Source organism: Nymphalis io, chromosome 15 (assembly GCF_905147045.1).
Source record: "Nymphalis io chromosome 15, ilAglIoxx1.1, whole genome shotgun sequence".
In the NCBI taxonomy this organism is placed as follows: Eukaryota; Metazoa; Arthropoda; class Insecta; order Lepidoptera; family Nymphalidae; genus Nymphalis; species Nymphalis io.
In genome coordinates, this window is record NC_065902.1 from 2,698,129 (window position 1) to 2,712,866 (window position 14,738).

The 14,738-nt window shown below is 34.6% G+C and overlaps 1 protein-coding gene across 1 annotated transcript; it reads right to left on the reverse strand.

Annotated features, from left to right (window-relative positions):
* Positions 1 to 78: 78 nt before the first annotated feature.
* LOC126773665 (ubiquitin carboxyl-terminal hydrolase 5) lies at positions 79 to 14,176 on the reverse strand. Its single transcript, XM_050494726.1, has 17 exons — positions 13,965 to 14,176; positions 11,220 to 11,345; positions 10,012 to 10,197; positions 8,815 to 8,921; positions 7,747 to 7,912; positions 6,922 to 7,089; positions 6,017 to 6,178; positions 4,906 to 5,009; positions 4,549 to 4,729; positions 3,944 to 4,155; positions 3,745 to 3,867; positions 3,163 to 3,277; positions 2,806 to 2,919; positions 2,270 to 2,420; positions 1,519 to 1,737; positions 1,279 to 1,388; positions 79 to 636 (listed from the first exon to the last, which is right to left on the reverse strand). The coding sequence occupies exons 1-17, from the start codon at positions 14,067 to 14,069 to the stop codon at positions 574 to 576; spliced, it is 2,412 nt and encodes an 803-aa protein (XP_050350683.1). The 5' UTR covers positions 14,070 to 14,176; the 3' UTR covers positions 79 to 573.
* Between the last annotated feature and the right edge of the window lie 562 nt (positions 14,177 to 14,738).

Genomic DNA, 14,738 nt, shown 5'->3' on the forward strand with positions numbered 1-14,738 from the left:
TCAATTAGATTAATTAATTTCTTGTTTAATTATACTAAGTTTTTAAATTTAAGTTACTCTACTTAACAGGAAGAAAACTACAAAATATAGTTTTATTTTATTTCGTTGTCTATTTCATTTTAAACACTAGGATTATTTAATATTTTGACATCAATTCAAATATTTTTACATTAGTATTCATAATACACTCTCTCACAACTATTAGTTCTAACAATACACTAATATATATTTATTTAGCAACAAATTTTATTAATATATAATATAAAATACCATGTTATATTAAAAGAAAAAAATTACTAGACAAAGAAAAAAACATTGTACATTGAGCTTGTATTTAATATTAGGAAAACAATTACAGTAAAAGCGGATTACCAACCGTTTTTGGTATAAAGATAAACAAACATGTATTGCTTTAGTTAGTTAAGATGTTTTAAATACCTAATAAATCTTTGTATATTAAATAAATAGTCGCTAAAGTATTAATTAGTACACCTTAAAATTGTTTAAAACACATTAGCGTAGTCTAAGACATCTTGAAATCATTTTTGGTGCTAAATGATCACACGCTAAACATCACAGCCTTTCATACAGATATAAATATCCGAGATCTTTGGGAGGGTTTTCTGAGAGGGCCACCTGAAATAAAGTCAACATTTAAACATAACATAAGCAGTTTATAAATATCCTACAGCCCATGAAAGGGATTCTTCTCTTTATAGGAGTAAGTCTTTACACATAATATAATCATTCAATTTTAAGAGGTTTCTACTGTTATCATTAATTACTGAATTTACAGGATTTTTGTTTTTTTTTCAAGTATTGGTTATTTACTTGTGCAACTATTTCTCATTAGCATTATAATTTATTTTCATGAATTTAATTTCACCATGGTTTCAGTAGCATATTTTTTTTTTAGAAATTTTTCTTTTATACTAGTTATGTTATATTGAACAATATGACTACAGTAACAGCCTGTGAATGTCCCACTGCTGGGCTGAGGTCTCCTCTCCCTTTTGGGGAGAAGGTTTGGAGCTTATTCCACCACGCTGCTTCAATGCGGGTTGGTGGAATACACATGTGGCAGAATTTCAGTGAAATTCGACACATGCAGGTTTCTTCACGATGTTTTCCTTCACCATCAAGAACTAGATGAATTATAATAGCAATTTAAGCTCGGTTAAGATTTACGCGTTCTTACCACTGGACCACCTCGTTTTTTTTTAATGATATGAGTAGTAAAATTAATATTATATATAAAGAAAAATTGGGGCATAGTACCTTATTGTCATTAAATATGACCCATCTTCCTTCATGTAGGATATGACAGACATAGTGACCAACCATTGTTGATGTGCCCATGTGCGAAATAAATGCAACAAGCTTATATTCTGAAACAATTGAATTCAATGAACATAATATATTGCAGCCTGGATACAGCATCGTTTTATTATTAGCCTATAAATCAACAAATCAATTATTTCAGTAGTCAGAACCTTCATCAATTCTAGACAAACTTACTTTCCGGTCCATCCCTGCAGCCCAGAGTTCTATCCTGTACGGGTTCACTCGGTAACTCTTCACTGTCTAGTTGGTCAGCGTGGCTGAAGATCCAGTCCAATGCCCTGGCTACATCACCATCGGTGGCTTTCAATGCTCTAGCAGCCTGTGTTCTCGTGAAACCCATACTCGTGATCTGCTCCACACTAGCCTCATCTACAGCCACATTTGCACTAGCACCTAATCAAAGATGTTTATACCAAATGAATCAGTGTAATCAAAATATTGTTAAACATAAAAGTGTTGTAATTTAAAAAAAAACATTACTTCTGAAAGAGAAGAGAGTGATTCATCCAGTAATAGGGCTCTATCTGTTTAGTGAGCCAGTGTAAAGACAAGCACAAGAGATATAACACAAATCTTTTGGTTGGTGACCCATTGTGCGGTGGTTTCTGTATCTTAGAATGCCTACTGCCAATGTCTATCGACGTAGGAAACCATTTACTATTGGGTAGTCTATTTACTCATCGGTCTTTATAAAGTAAAGAAAACAAAAATAAATAATATAATATACAATATCAGATACAGAATCAGTCTATAAAAACATTTTATGAATATTTTATTTATTTAATGAAATTTTATATTGCCAGTACATATTGTTACAATTTCATATCAGTCACTACTTATTTCATTCAATGATATTCAGTTCTAAGAAGCGAATAGGATTAGTTTAGTTGCAATGTTTTTAAAAATCATATAAAACATAAAATACCTGTATTCTGTGAGCCGGGTGGTTCAAACTTTTTATCAAAGTCCCAATCAGTCATGTGTTCCATGAGCCAGTTGGAGGCTGCTTCCATGCCAGAATTGTTTGTGTAATATAATGACTTTTTACAAGCTTCAACAGGGAATCCCATGTCCAACTGTAAGAAATTTTTGTTACACGAAATATGATTGCGCAAAGATTTACCCAAAAAATACACATACAAAATTAAAAAAGGGCATGTGTAACTTAACAAAAGTGAAAACACTTGTCAACCTATAAGTTTATAGTCATAGTACCAAAGATCAATTTAAATGAAAATGCTAAAATTACAAAAAAAAAAAACTAAAATTGCCTGTCATATGTCATATCATGTAGGTAAGTCACTTGTGTTTTTCTAATTCTCCTACAATTTTTGGTACTTCTAAATTCGATTCAGTAACATAATGTCATCGAATCGAATCTTATTATATAATCATAACATCTATCAAGATCAACTGTAGCTATGTCAAAAGGAATGTGGGGATAATGCAGTGGGCACTGACAAGCTTGGCGAGCAGCGCCTCGTCGTAGACCGGCGCGGGTGCGTCTGGCGGCGCTTCCGGCAGCAGCTCCTCGCCCGCCTGCACTCCGCGCCCGCGCAGCACACCCAGGTCCACCTGGATATGAAGAATGATGAGTAGAATTAGTGTTGTCTAATCATATTTTCTCGTAAAAAAAAGTTTATTTTGTTTTGATGTAAAACAACATTTTTTTATGTACCATTTTTTACTATACATATACAATACATTTTTTAATATACATAGATACATAAGCGAATGAGATGTGCATTTACATACTTTTCTTTGTGAAGAAATATGCTAATTTTATTAACATTCGTTTTATTATCAAGGAATAGTAACCTCCCACGGCATGTCCACGGCTACGTCGAGCTTCGCAGGCGTCCAGTCTTCTTTGATTGTAAATTTCTTCAACTGTATCAATAAGTAGTCTGGGAAAGTCGCTAGACGTGTTATCCTAAAAATTAAGGAACAGATTATTTATACATGTTTTTATTTAGTATTTTTAATTTTGGCATAAATATTAATTTTGTTTTGAGTATAGAATAAGATCGCCAAATTTATATATTTAAATATTCCATATAATATCACTGACAAAAATTTACACAATCCCTTATCTAATTCGACATAAATGTAAGACTTACTACTATTGTATTGTATTCACCGCTGAGCACGGAATGAATTATAAGCACAAATTAATTAATATCAATGGTGCTTGGATGTGCCTGGATTTGAAACCGCATCCTCCGGTAAGATTCACGTGGTCTATACACAAGGCCACTTCTATTAAGCTTTTACATGAGAAGGCTATAGAAACATTATTAGACCTGATAGATTAACTATAGTCAACCATAGTGCTAACATAAATTACAGCACAAATATTAAATAGTACTTGATCGTATAATAGTTTCTCGTCCTACTCACTTTCTGGCTGTGACCTTTTTATTGACAGCCGAGCTGAAGAACTGCTCGACAGTCTCCTCCTTCATGAAGCTATCGAGACACGCCTGGAACGGGATCTGAGGCCGGACCATCTGGGACGAGTCGCTGAAAACGGAACCGATATAGCCTCCAACCAATCCGAACGTGATTCAAGAACCGGTGCGTCGCGGGCGGCACTCACAGTCGCTGTCCGGCGGCGTCGGCGCGCGCACGTCGCATCTCGTAGTCGCGCAGCTGCGGCGCGTTGGTGGCGGCGGCGAGCGGCACGGGCAGCGGCAGGTGGCGCTCGGCGCGCGCCGTGTAGCGCACGGCCTGCGACGCGCCGCACGCCACGCGCTCCTCTACCGCGAAGCGCAGGCACTCCGCCGGGTCCGCGCGGTGCCGGCTGTGGCGCTGCGGGCGGCGGTTATTATGAATACGATGAAAACAATGGACGACAAGTTAGAACATGAGGTACCCTGAAGCATTCTGAAAACCAATCAGTTTGTCGACGGGCAAATGGGTCACTGGTCATGGGTCCCGATGTTAAGTGGTCACCACCGCCCATATACATCGGCGATGTAAGAAATATTAACCAATCCTTACATCGCCAATGCGCCCCCAACCTTGGGAACGAAGATGTCTTTTATGCCTATAGTTATACTGGCTCACGCTGTTGAGCGGTAGAATATCCGATGAGTGGGTGGTACCTATACAGACGGGCATGCAAAAAGCCCTACCACCTAGTAGTTCTAATAATAGACCATCAAGTCATAATGAGAATTATTGCCGACGCGGTCGGCCTACCTCGATGAGCGTGAGCAGATGCAGATAGAACTCGTGCGCGTCCTGCTGGCGCTTGCTGGTGAACTCGGGGTGTCCGCGGCCCACGACGCGCCGGAACATGTGCGCCGACACGCCGGCCTGCGCGCCCTCCTCGCCCGGGAACGAGTACCGCCCCGACACCAGCCCCACGCCGAGTTTCGCGCTGGGGCACATCACATGACCATTGTTTTTTATGCAATAAAAAGAATAGTCTCGACATCGATAGTGTGCGAGTGAGATAGCACGAGATCGACTAATGTTTATATATTTTTTTTTATTTATATGTAGGTTTTTGATGTAATTGCATAATTTCCAAATATAAGGAAAATATCCACTAACGTCTGTACGTTGAAATCATTGGCAGGATCTTCAGGGAAGGTGGAGAATATTTCGGGCGCTCCTTCCACGTAGCGTCGCACGAAGTCGGGCATACGGAATAGGACCTTAAAATAATACATAATAATAATATTAATATCCTAGGACATAATTCACACACGGCCTTCTGATCCTAAATCAAGCAGATCTTGTACAATGGAAACCAGACAACTGATATACTACACATACTACTTTTCTTATATAGTTACCACTATATATATACTTATATAGATATTTACGCCCAGACTCGGGACAAACAGACATGTTCATGCACACAAATGTCTGTCCTGGGTGGGAATCGAACCCACAACCTTCGGCGTGAAAGACAAGTATCTACCAACAACGCCAACCGTCCCCAGAGTATACAATACAATATATATACATATACTGTCATTATATACATCTGAAAACTTCTATGGTTAGTAACGCCTATATATTTTAAAAAAAGGACGGGGAAACAAAAGAAAATCGATACAGAAGAAACAAAGTACGACATTCCTTGGTTAATTTACCTTAGTAAAAAATATATTTAAATAATTATAACATTATAATAATAATATAATTATTTTAATGGTGTGTGTTTGCAGAAAACCAAAATTAATCTAATTTTTAAATAAAATAAAAGTTACAAGTATATTTTTAGACATTAATGATAGAATAGAATTCCATTATCAAAAACATATTGTAAGGGCAAAATAGATAGTTAATTAATTAACAAAATATGTTTAATCTTATACATGTAATACGTAATCTATATATATAATACATTTAGGAGATTACTTTATGCCTCCAACAGAGTTGTTAAAAAAAAAGACGCACTCCTATTTCAAACCGTCATTTTGTTTGTGTACAGAAAGGAAAAGTCATTAATTCATAATTGGCACGATACGTGAATGTGTTGGATTTCTTGAATCGAGTGTTTTATTTGATTTTTAAGAGTAATTTATATCAATTTGTACGATTTCGTGTTCTATTTTTAAATTTCCCAATTAGAGAATTTTATAAAATCAGTTTCACTTCTATCCAAAAGTAAAATAAATATACTATATAAATAAATAATTTCATTATTCCTTACCTGTACAACACTATTGATGTAGCACGAATTGCCCAAATTATTCAGTCCAGTAAGTGAAGGTCCGTGCAGTGGTCGCAGCTCACTGCCGGACTCCTGAAGAGTGTTCCATTCTCCCGTACGACGGTTGAGTTCCAGCTCCAATTCCACCATTGATTTGTCAGTCTGTAATTAGTGAGTTGATTTTTTTTTTATAAAAAACAAATAGAAGCAATCTATTATTAAAATGTGTAATTACAGGCACAAGGGACATAAAATCTTAGTTCCCAAGGTTGGTGGCGCATTGGCTATAAGCGATGGTTGACATTTCTTAGAATGCCAATGTCTAAGGGCGTTTGGTGACCACTTACCATCAGGTTGCCCATATGCTCGTCCACCTTCCTATTCTATAAAAAAAAAAAAAATACAATGTTCAATATATATATGTTATATTATTTTATAAAAGGTGGAGGTGGATATATACAATAATAATAATTTATTTATTCAAGTAACAAGACTCATATACAAAATTACAAAAAAAGTAAAATAAACACTACTATGTACTACTTATATAATTGAATGGTCCAAGTAATAATACAATATGCAAGTAATCATGACAGACTTATAGAAATTAAATGTGTCTATATAAATATGGTAGATTATATATGACACAAGCAGGTTTCCTCAAAACATATTCCTTCAACGTCAAGAACGAGTGAAAATTCAGTATTACCTGAACCAAAAAACAAAAAAAGATTATGTGTAACCACTGAATTATTCCAATTTTTAAATTTTCATGAAGTATATTCTACTAAACTATTCCCTATATCTCAGGGACACACCATGTTTTACCTTAAAACAATAAATTGAAAATAATCCAATGTAAAAAATCTTTATTGTATATAATTAATTGCATAAACAATAAATACCTTCTGAAGCTGTTGCACATTGATACCAAAATGCTTAAGATGATCAGCTAAGAATGGATCCTCTACCATGTCATCCTCTGCATACGAGTACACGTCGCCCTTGCCGTCTGCTGTGATGGTGCCCAGCTTCACGGCTAATGGGTAGCCAGTTTGACGGTAATGTTCGACCTTAATTTATAAATAATATATTTGTATTTATTTTAAAAGGGTACATTTTTATTATATTATAGAAAGTAATCAAATTTTAGTAATAATTACAAAATAATATAAAATCAGTAGGTGATTCCTAACGAACTACTCTCAAATTCCATTCTCTCAATAAATCTTATGAACCGGTTGGCATGGTTGGTGGATGCTTGCCTTTCACACCGAAGGTTGTTGTGGGTTCGATTTCCACCCAGGACAGATATTTGTGTGCATGAAGATGTCTGTTTGTCCTGAGTCTGGGTGTAATTATCTATATATGTATGTATTTACAAAAGAAAAATAGTATATGTAGTATATCAGTTGTCTGGTTTTCATAGTACAAGCTCTGTACAAGCTCAATTTCGGATCAGATGGCCGTGTGTGAAAAATGTTCCAGGATATTATTAATAAATCACTGTCCGGACTTTCCACCTACTTTGGTGATTTAACAAAATGTGATACCAAACAACATGCAGTAGCTATTGAGACTGAACCATTGGTTGTGCCTGTCACATAATGACAATGATATTGAAAACTATGATTACAATAAAAATATCACCTCATTATGGTAAAATACAGAAAAGTGGTTGATATTGTTAGTTTCATACAACTTGGTGTGATAATAAGACACATTCTTACAGCATGATCGTTTCCTCCTGAGCCATCAAAGAAGCGTCGTCCGCAGAGTATTGACCCATCGGTCAGGTTGAGCCAGAGATTGTTTGTGAGATCACATTTATCACACTTCCATCCGGATGGAGGCACCTTCACTCCATTATCTAACTGCTTTAAGCTCACTGCATGCCTAAAAAAACAAACACATACTCATTTTCTGGCAAATTATTTTAAAAAGTTTTCATGATCAACCTAATGTCATGTTCTATAAGAAACTGCTTCTAATATTTCGGAGTCATGTAATGATAAGTATTTATTATTTCACGATATTGATATTACAACAATATAATGTATATATATACCATTCATCATGAGATCGAGATCTCCTGAACTCTCTGCCCAATTGACTTGAAATTTGTCACAGTTACTCCTTCCCTGATGTAGACGCTCAATAATAACAGATTTTACGCAAACCCTCTCCAAAATATATTTTTCCTCTTATCTACCCGTGCGAAATCGGCAGTCTTTGTTATAAGATTTTACAAATATTAATCTATATTGTATCAATAAATACTAATAAAAACAAAAATAAGAGCTTACCCATTCATTTCATTAATTTTCTAGGTGATATAGCTTTGTGCAAGCCCATCTGGGTAGGTACCACCCACTCATCAGATATTCTACCGCAAAACAGCAGTACTTGGTATTGTTGTGTTCCGGTTTGAAGGGTGAGTAAGCCAGTGTCATTACAGGCACAAGGGACATAACATATTAGTTCCCAAGGTTTGTGGCCCATTGGCTATATACGGAATGGACAATATTGCTTATATCGTCAATGTTTATGGGCGGTGGTGACCACTTATCATCAGGTGACGCAATTGCCCGTCTACTTATAATATTAACAAAACTAATTAATATATTTTCCTTTTCATACTAAGGCAACTTGTGTTTAGTATGGTATTGTTACCCCTACCTCTTGAATCAACATGGCGCATGTCTATATATGACATAACTTAAGAAATTGATAATTATTAAAGCATATAGACTACTTTTGAAGCTTATAATTTTCAAATGTATTTCGTTTTAACTTACACAGAGACCTCGCGTTTCTCACCATCCCAAGTGTCCTGTAAAGCTTCCATTTCAGCGATTTTAAATGGCGACTCGGCGTCTAAGATTCCTTGCACCGATTGCTTTACCTGCGAGCAATAAACATGACTATTGTTTACAGTGCATAAAATTGCATACTTATATTAATTATTTCACTTGTGTGGTCCAAGGGGCAATCTTATAGATAAAAAAGCCATTTCTCATAAACAATTCAATCATAAGGGATTACAAGATAGAAATTGAGTAGATGATATAGGTGGAATTAAAACTGAACGGAAATATCTGAATTCTAGACCTAAAACTACATTACAACGTTATATTACTGAAACTAAGATCGAATAGCATTATAATTAAGCCAATCGAAGTCCAGTGCAGCTGGAATACTGTTTTCCTTTAGCCATTTCCATAGCCATTCCTTTAGCCATGTAGCGCGACAGTCTACGCGAGGAAGAGTACGTAACCTAAGATGTGAGTGCTGAAAAATCATACTATACCTGTGCTGGAATAGAGCACCCAGACAAAGACATTGGTATGGTATGATTTTTTAATTGTATAGATTATAAAGTTTAATCAATAGTAAAAAAAATGCTTCAGTTTGATTTAGATTAATAGTAGAATTGAAAGACATTTTATGGCTACAAATAGGTATTATTGACATAGAACACGAGCCGAGATGGCCCAGTGGTAAGAACGCGTGATTCTTAACCGATGATCGTGGGTTCAAACTCGGGCAAGCACCACTAAATTTTCATGTGCTTAATTTGTGATTATAATTCATCTCGTATTTTACGGTGAAGGAAAATATCGTGAGGAAACCTGCATGTGTCTAATTTCACTGAAATTCCGCCACATTTGTATTCCACCAACCCCCACTGGAGCAGCGTGGTGGAAAAAGCTCCAAACCTTCTCTTTAAAAAAAGGGAGAGGAGGCCTTTAGTCCAGCAGTGGGACATTCACAGGCTGTCACGGTTACGATACGGTTACATAGAACACTCGACGATGTTAAAGAACATAATATAAGCTTAATATTTCAGTAAATAGTACAATTATTAACACTAAATACGATACTTTATACGCATGAATGAATAGCAACTTACTTAACTTACTTCACTTTAATGGCTGTTCTCGAATTAAACAAATAATAAATCACGCGTAAAGAAGCTAAACGTACGAACTTACCACGTCAGGTAACGAGTCATTCGGCCATGGAAACGTGTGGAATCCGGGCAACACGACCACATTGTAATGATCCGTGTAGGTGTACTTTGGTTTACCGCAATCCGGGTCGAACCCTCCCTCGACGCCGATCGCCAGACGCGTGATCTTTTTCTCTGGCCCATCACCTGTTTGTTCCGGTTCTGGTATCTATAAATACAACATACGAAGTTACAGCATTTTTTAGTTTTATCTAACTAATATCATTAAAAGAGAAAGCAGCACTATCTGTTACATCAATATGACTAAGCCACTGAACTCATGATAATTAAATTAGACATTGGGATAGCCTAGGGTCTGGATAAGGATGGATATATAAAAATTCAAATCATCAGGAACGGCCATATTGATTATAATTTCAAATATATTTTCCCAATTCCAAACTGTGATACACGTCATTCTCTCTGTCGATCTCTATTATATATCTTATTCGGGTTGTCATGGGACGTGTATTTCTTATTACTCACAAACACATTGGCTCAAGTTACAAACAAAGAAGGTCGATGGTAGATTAGAGGTCGCAGAATATGCAATAGTCAAAAGGATCTGTTTTTGACTTCGAGAATATCAATAATACAATATGTTAATTAAAATTAATTTAATTTATGGCTACTTAAATATTTATACTCTTCACAATATGCCGTAAGGTTTCAAGCTCATCTTTGTTGCATATTAGTTATATCTTAACCCATTTATGGTATTATTTATGACGCAAGTTAGATTTAATACTGGTGGTAGAGCTCTGTGCAAGCTCGTCTGGGTAGGTACCACTCACTCATCAGACATTCTGCCGCAAAACAGCAGTACTTGGTATTGTTGTGTTCCGGTTTGAAGGGTGAGTGAGCCAGTGTGATTACAGGCACAAGGGACATAACATCTTAGTTCCCAAGGTTGGTGGCGCATTGGTGATGTAAGCGATGGTTAACATTTCATACAATGCCAATGTCTAAGGGCGTTGGTGACCACTTACCATCAGGTGGCCCATATGCTCGTCCGCCTTCCTTTACTATAAAAAAAAATTTAATTGGTCGTTATTATTTAACCATTATGACCAATTTACAGAGAGAGGTTTCTGAATATTTATAATAATTAGGAAACATGATATCAACGTTTTATTCTGTACCAATAAAATATATATATATATATACATATATATTGATATGAACACTTACCGGCTTCTTCTCTCTAAGTATGTGTAAGAAGACGGCATTGCCAGTCTTCTGAAAGTACTGCTCCACGTAGTTACGTCCGAAGCCGAGGAACGATGTCAATGAAACATACAACCCTGTCTCCGACTCCTGCAACAATACAAAAAATTAAGTTAATTATATTTTCCGAAGTCGTAGCTTGTTTTTCAACAAGACCTCAAAATGAATTTGAAAAGTTCACTAAGCTATTTAAAGTTTGCATTTTAAACAGCCCCTATAATTTACATACTGATAATGGCTATCACCCGGTGCGGAAGCTTGCAAAATCATGGTGGTTCATAACTATCGCCACGCTCCATCGAACAGCACGCGACAAAATGTTCAAAACAATTGATTTGTACTTAGGTGTATTCCTCATATTGTGTGGATTCGGGATAAGCTTACTTAACCTAAGAAGTTTGGTGACCAGCAAGAATAGATTCTCCTCTGTACTCTTATCTGAAAATATTCTCATAATGTGCATTGGTATAGCTTTTTTGTGTCGAGCCGTTTACGAACTCAATCCAGTCAACGTGGAAATGGGAGACATTGAATCGAGAATGGCTGGATTAAATGTGACCAAGGATGTGACTTCGAGATGCGGCTTCTCATCTCTTCTGCTAAGCTATGGTCCATTGGTGGTGTCTTTGGTTAATAGCTTTTTGAGTCTTATCATTGATAATTACATGCATTATAGAATGTTAAGAGACCTTAAGAAAAAAGACGAACAAGATTTAGTACGAGAAATCGGAGAAAGTTCTAGAAGTGAGAGGAAAGTAAAATTGAATAGATTACACATGTTCTGGAATAAATATTTCTCTTTTGTAACAATTGCGCTGCAATGGATTATACCTATTCTAATTGCTTCCTTTATGTATCCAATGGGAGTTAAGGAAATGTCTATGACTGAAGTTCGAAGCATAGAAGATACTTGCATGGCTATGTTCGATTTAAAAAGTAAAGACTGTGTTAATACATTCAATACTAGCAAGTGGTTAAATGTAACGGATTTAAGAAAGTATACGCTAGATCCATTAAATTATTTAGAAGTAATTGAAAAAGAAAGATATGATACAAATTCATCTGATAAAATAGATTCAATAATTAATAATGTATTAAATATTTTAAAGAATTTCAACAATAAGTCAGATTTTGAATTCACAAATACAACTAAATCACCTAGGCGACCAAAGATCAATGAAAAATGTACAAAGATATGTTTTACAGATAACAAAAGTATGCTACTATACATGTTTGTGCTTACATTTATAAGTTACTTTGTTCCGATTACGATTTCGACTGTTATATTGACGAAAATTAATATTATGGAGATAAATCGACCTAATACCAAGACCTATGTAACCAGAGAACTCTTGTACAATATATTATTCTGGACTCCTGTCATGTTTGATACTTTTATGTCCCTAATTATGTGTTCATTCTCAATGCATGGCATGAGAACATCTTTGTTCAATGTTATTGCTAATGTATACCAAGCAGTTAAAAACTTCATGAATACCCGGTACTTTAAAGATAATGTAATTGTCCCGTCTTAGTGTCTGTAGCAACAAAAAATATGTACTATTTGTTATTAATACTTTAATTATTAAAGCAGTATCTTATATTACTCATTTTTATATATTCCTGAAATAATAAATAATTGTGCAAAAATATAATGTTTATTCTTTATAATGGTATGCCATAACCAGTTCTGTAAAATAAACTCATATTTTATCTGACTGTTATATGTGAAAGTTAAAATATTTACATAAATTGGTGATATAAAATTAGAATTTGAACTAGAAGTGAGAAAACTGAAAACCAATTTGGATTTCAATTTCACTAGAAAATTTAAAAAAAGCAAATAAAACTATGTTACTATACCACTGTTATTTTATACTGTACTAACATTAGTTAATAAGATATTTTTTTAATATTTTGTTTAAGTTCTCTGGAAATTTTTATTTTAATTGGAATGAAAACTACATAGATTCTATATTACTGGTGGTAGGGCTATGTGCGAGCTTGTTTGGTTAGGTACCACTCATCAGATATTCTACTGCAAAACAGCAGTACTTGGTATTGTTGTGTGATCACCCTTCAAGCCGGAACACAGTGTAAATTCAGAGAAAATTTTGATTATCTTTCAATTTTATCTTGTATCAAAAATGAGTCAAAATATTTTAAAGTTTATATAAATATTCATTTTATACTTTAATGTAATTTATTAAAAAAATTACACATTCTTAATTAGATATATATGAAAATATAACTTGACAAACTTTGTAGACCGCATGACTAATGCAACTTTTCTTTTTAATGCATTTTCTTTTCTGTTGAGCTGACTAAGTGCTTGATGATTGATGCCCTCAACAAAATTTTCCCTTTTTCTGCTCTTATGACACCTATGGGTTTAGATGGGGATGGAGTGCCTTTATTTTCTTTAATGATACACGGCTCTATTTTTCACATAAATTCGACAAATTTCATCGAAATATAATATAATTGAATCGAATTCGCTTTTGTTCGTTCTTATTTTTCAGTGACTTGTCCAATGTTGAATACAATGAAACTGAGTTCGTACATCTAAATTTGAATTAAACTAACAAACAGCTAGTTATTACTATTAAAGTATTTAAAATAAATACGGTATTTCAGAAAGGTCAATTACCTTTTCGGTTATCTGGTTTAGAATAGGATACCAGAGGTTAGAAACAAAATGCAACTCACCGGGTTGTCAAAGGAATATACACACTCATCCTTGTAAATCAATTGCTGAGATGATGGTATTTTTATCTTGGATAAATGAGGTGTTAACAGCTCTAACGATGCCATATTATTGACACTATCGCGATAACAGTTTATTTTCTACGATTTTTCAATTAATTTAAAAATCATCGGCGTTGCAACTTGAAGTTCGAAATATACCTATAGTAGTAATATCATAATGTTATATATCAAATAGTTTGAGTGTTGTCATTTGCTTGCTTTGAAAAACTACATAAGAGTTAGTATCGATTAAAAAGTAGTTTTCGAGAAACCATACAATTAAGCCAATACGTTAATAATTTAAAGTCATTGAAGTATTTCTAAATAATAATATGGGTAATTTATTTAAGTAGTAAGAACAAAAAAAAACTTTTTGTTCTATTCATAAAATTATTTAACACAGTACTAGCACATAGATATAAGTTACGCACTAAGTCTATTTATTGAGTAATATACTCTTACTATAATTCAAAAATATTTTAGATTGGTTCCACCGAGGAGAACCAGCATGAAACTCATTAGTTAATCTTTTATACCAATTTAATATCTTGTATAAAAGTCAACAACTGCATTTTTATCATATATATAATATTATCTTGAATAACACGTGTGGTTTTTAAAGTTCTTCTTAAATAAGATTTAAATTAATTCTGGTATGACTCAACAGCCAAAAATAAATAATTTCGGAGAACCCATTCTAGAAATCACTGTGTGAATCGGAAACTGATTGTTACA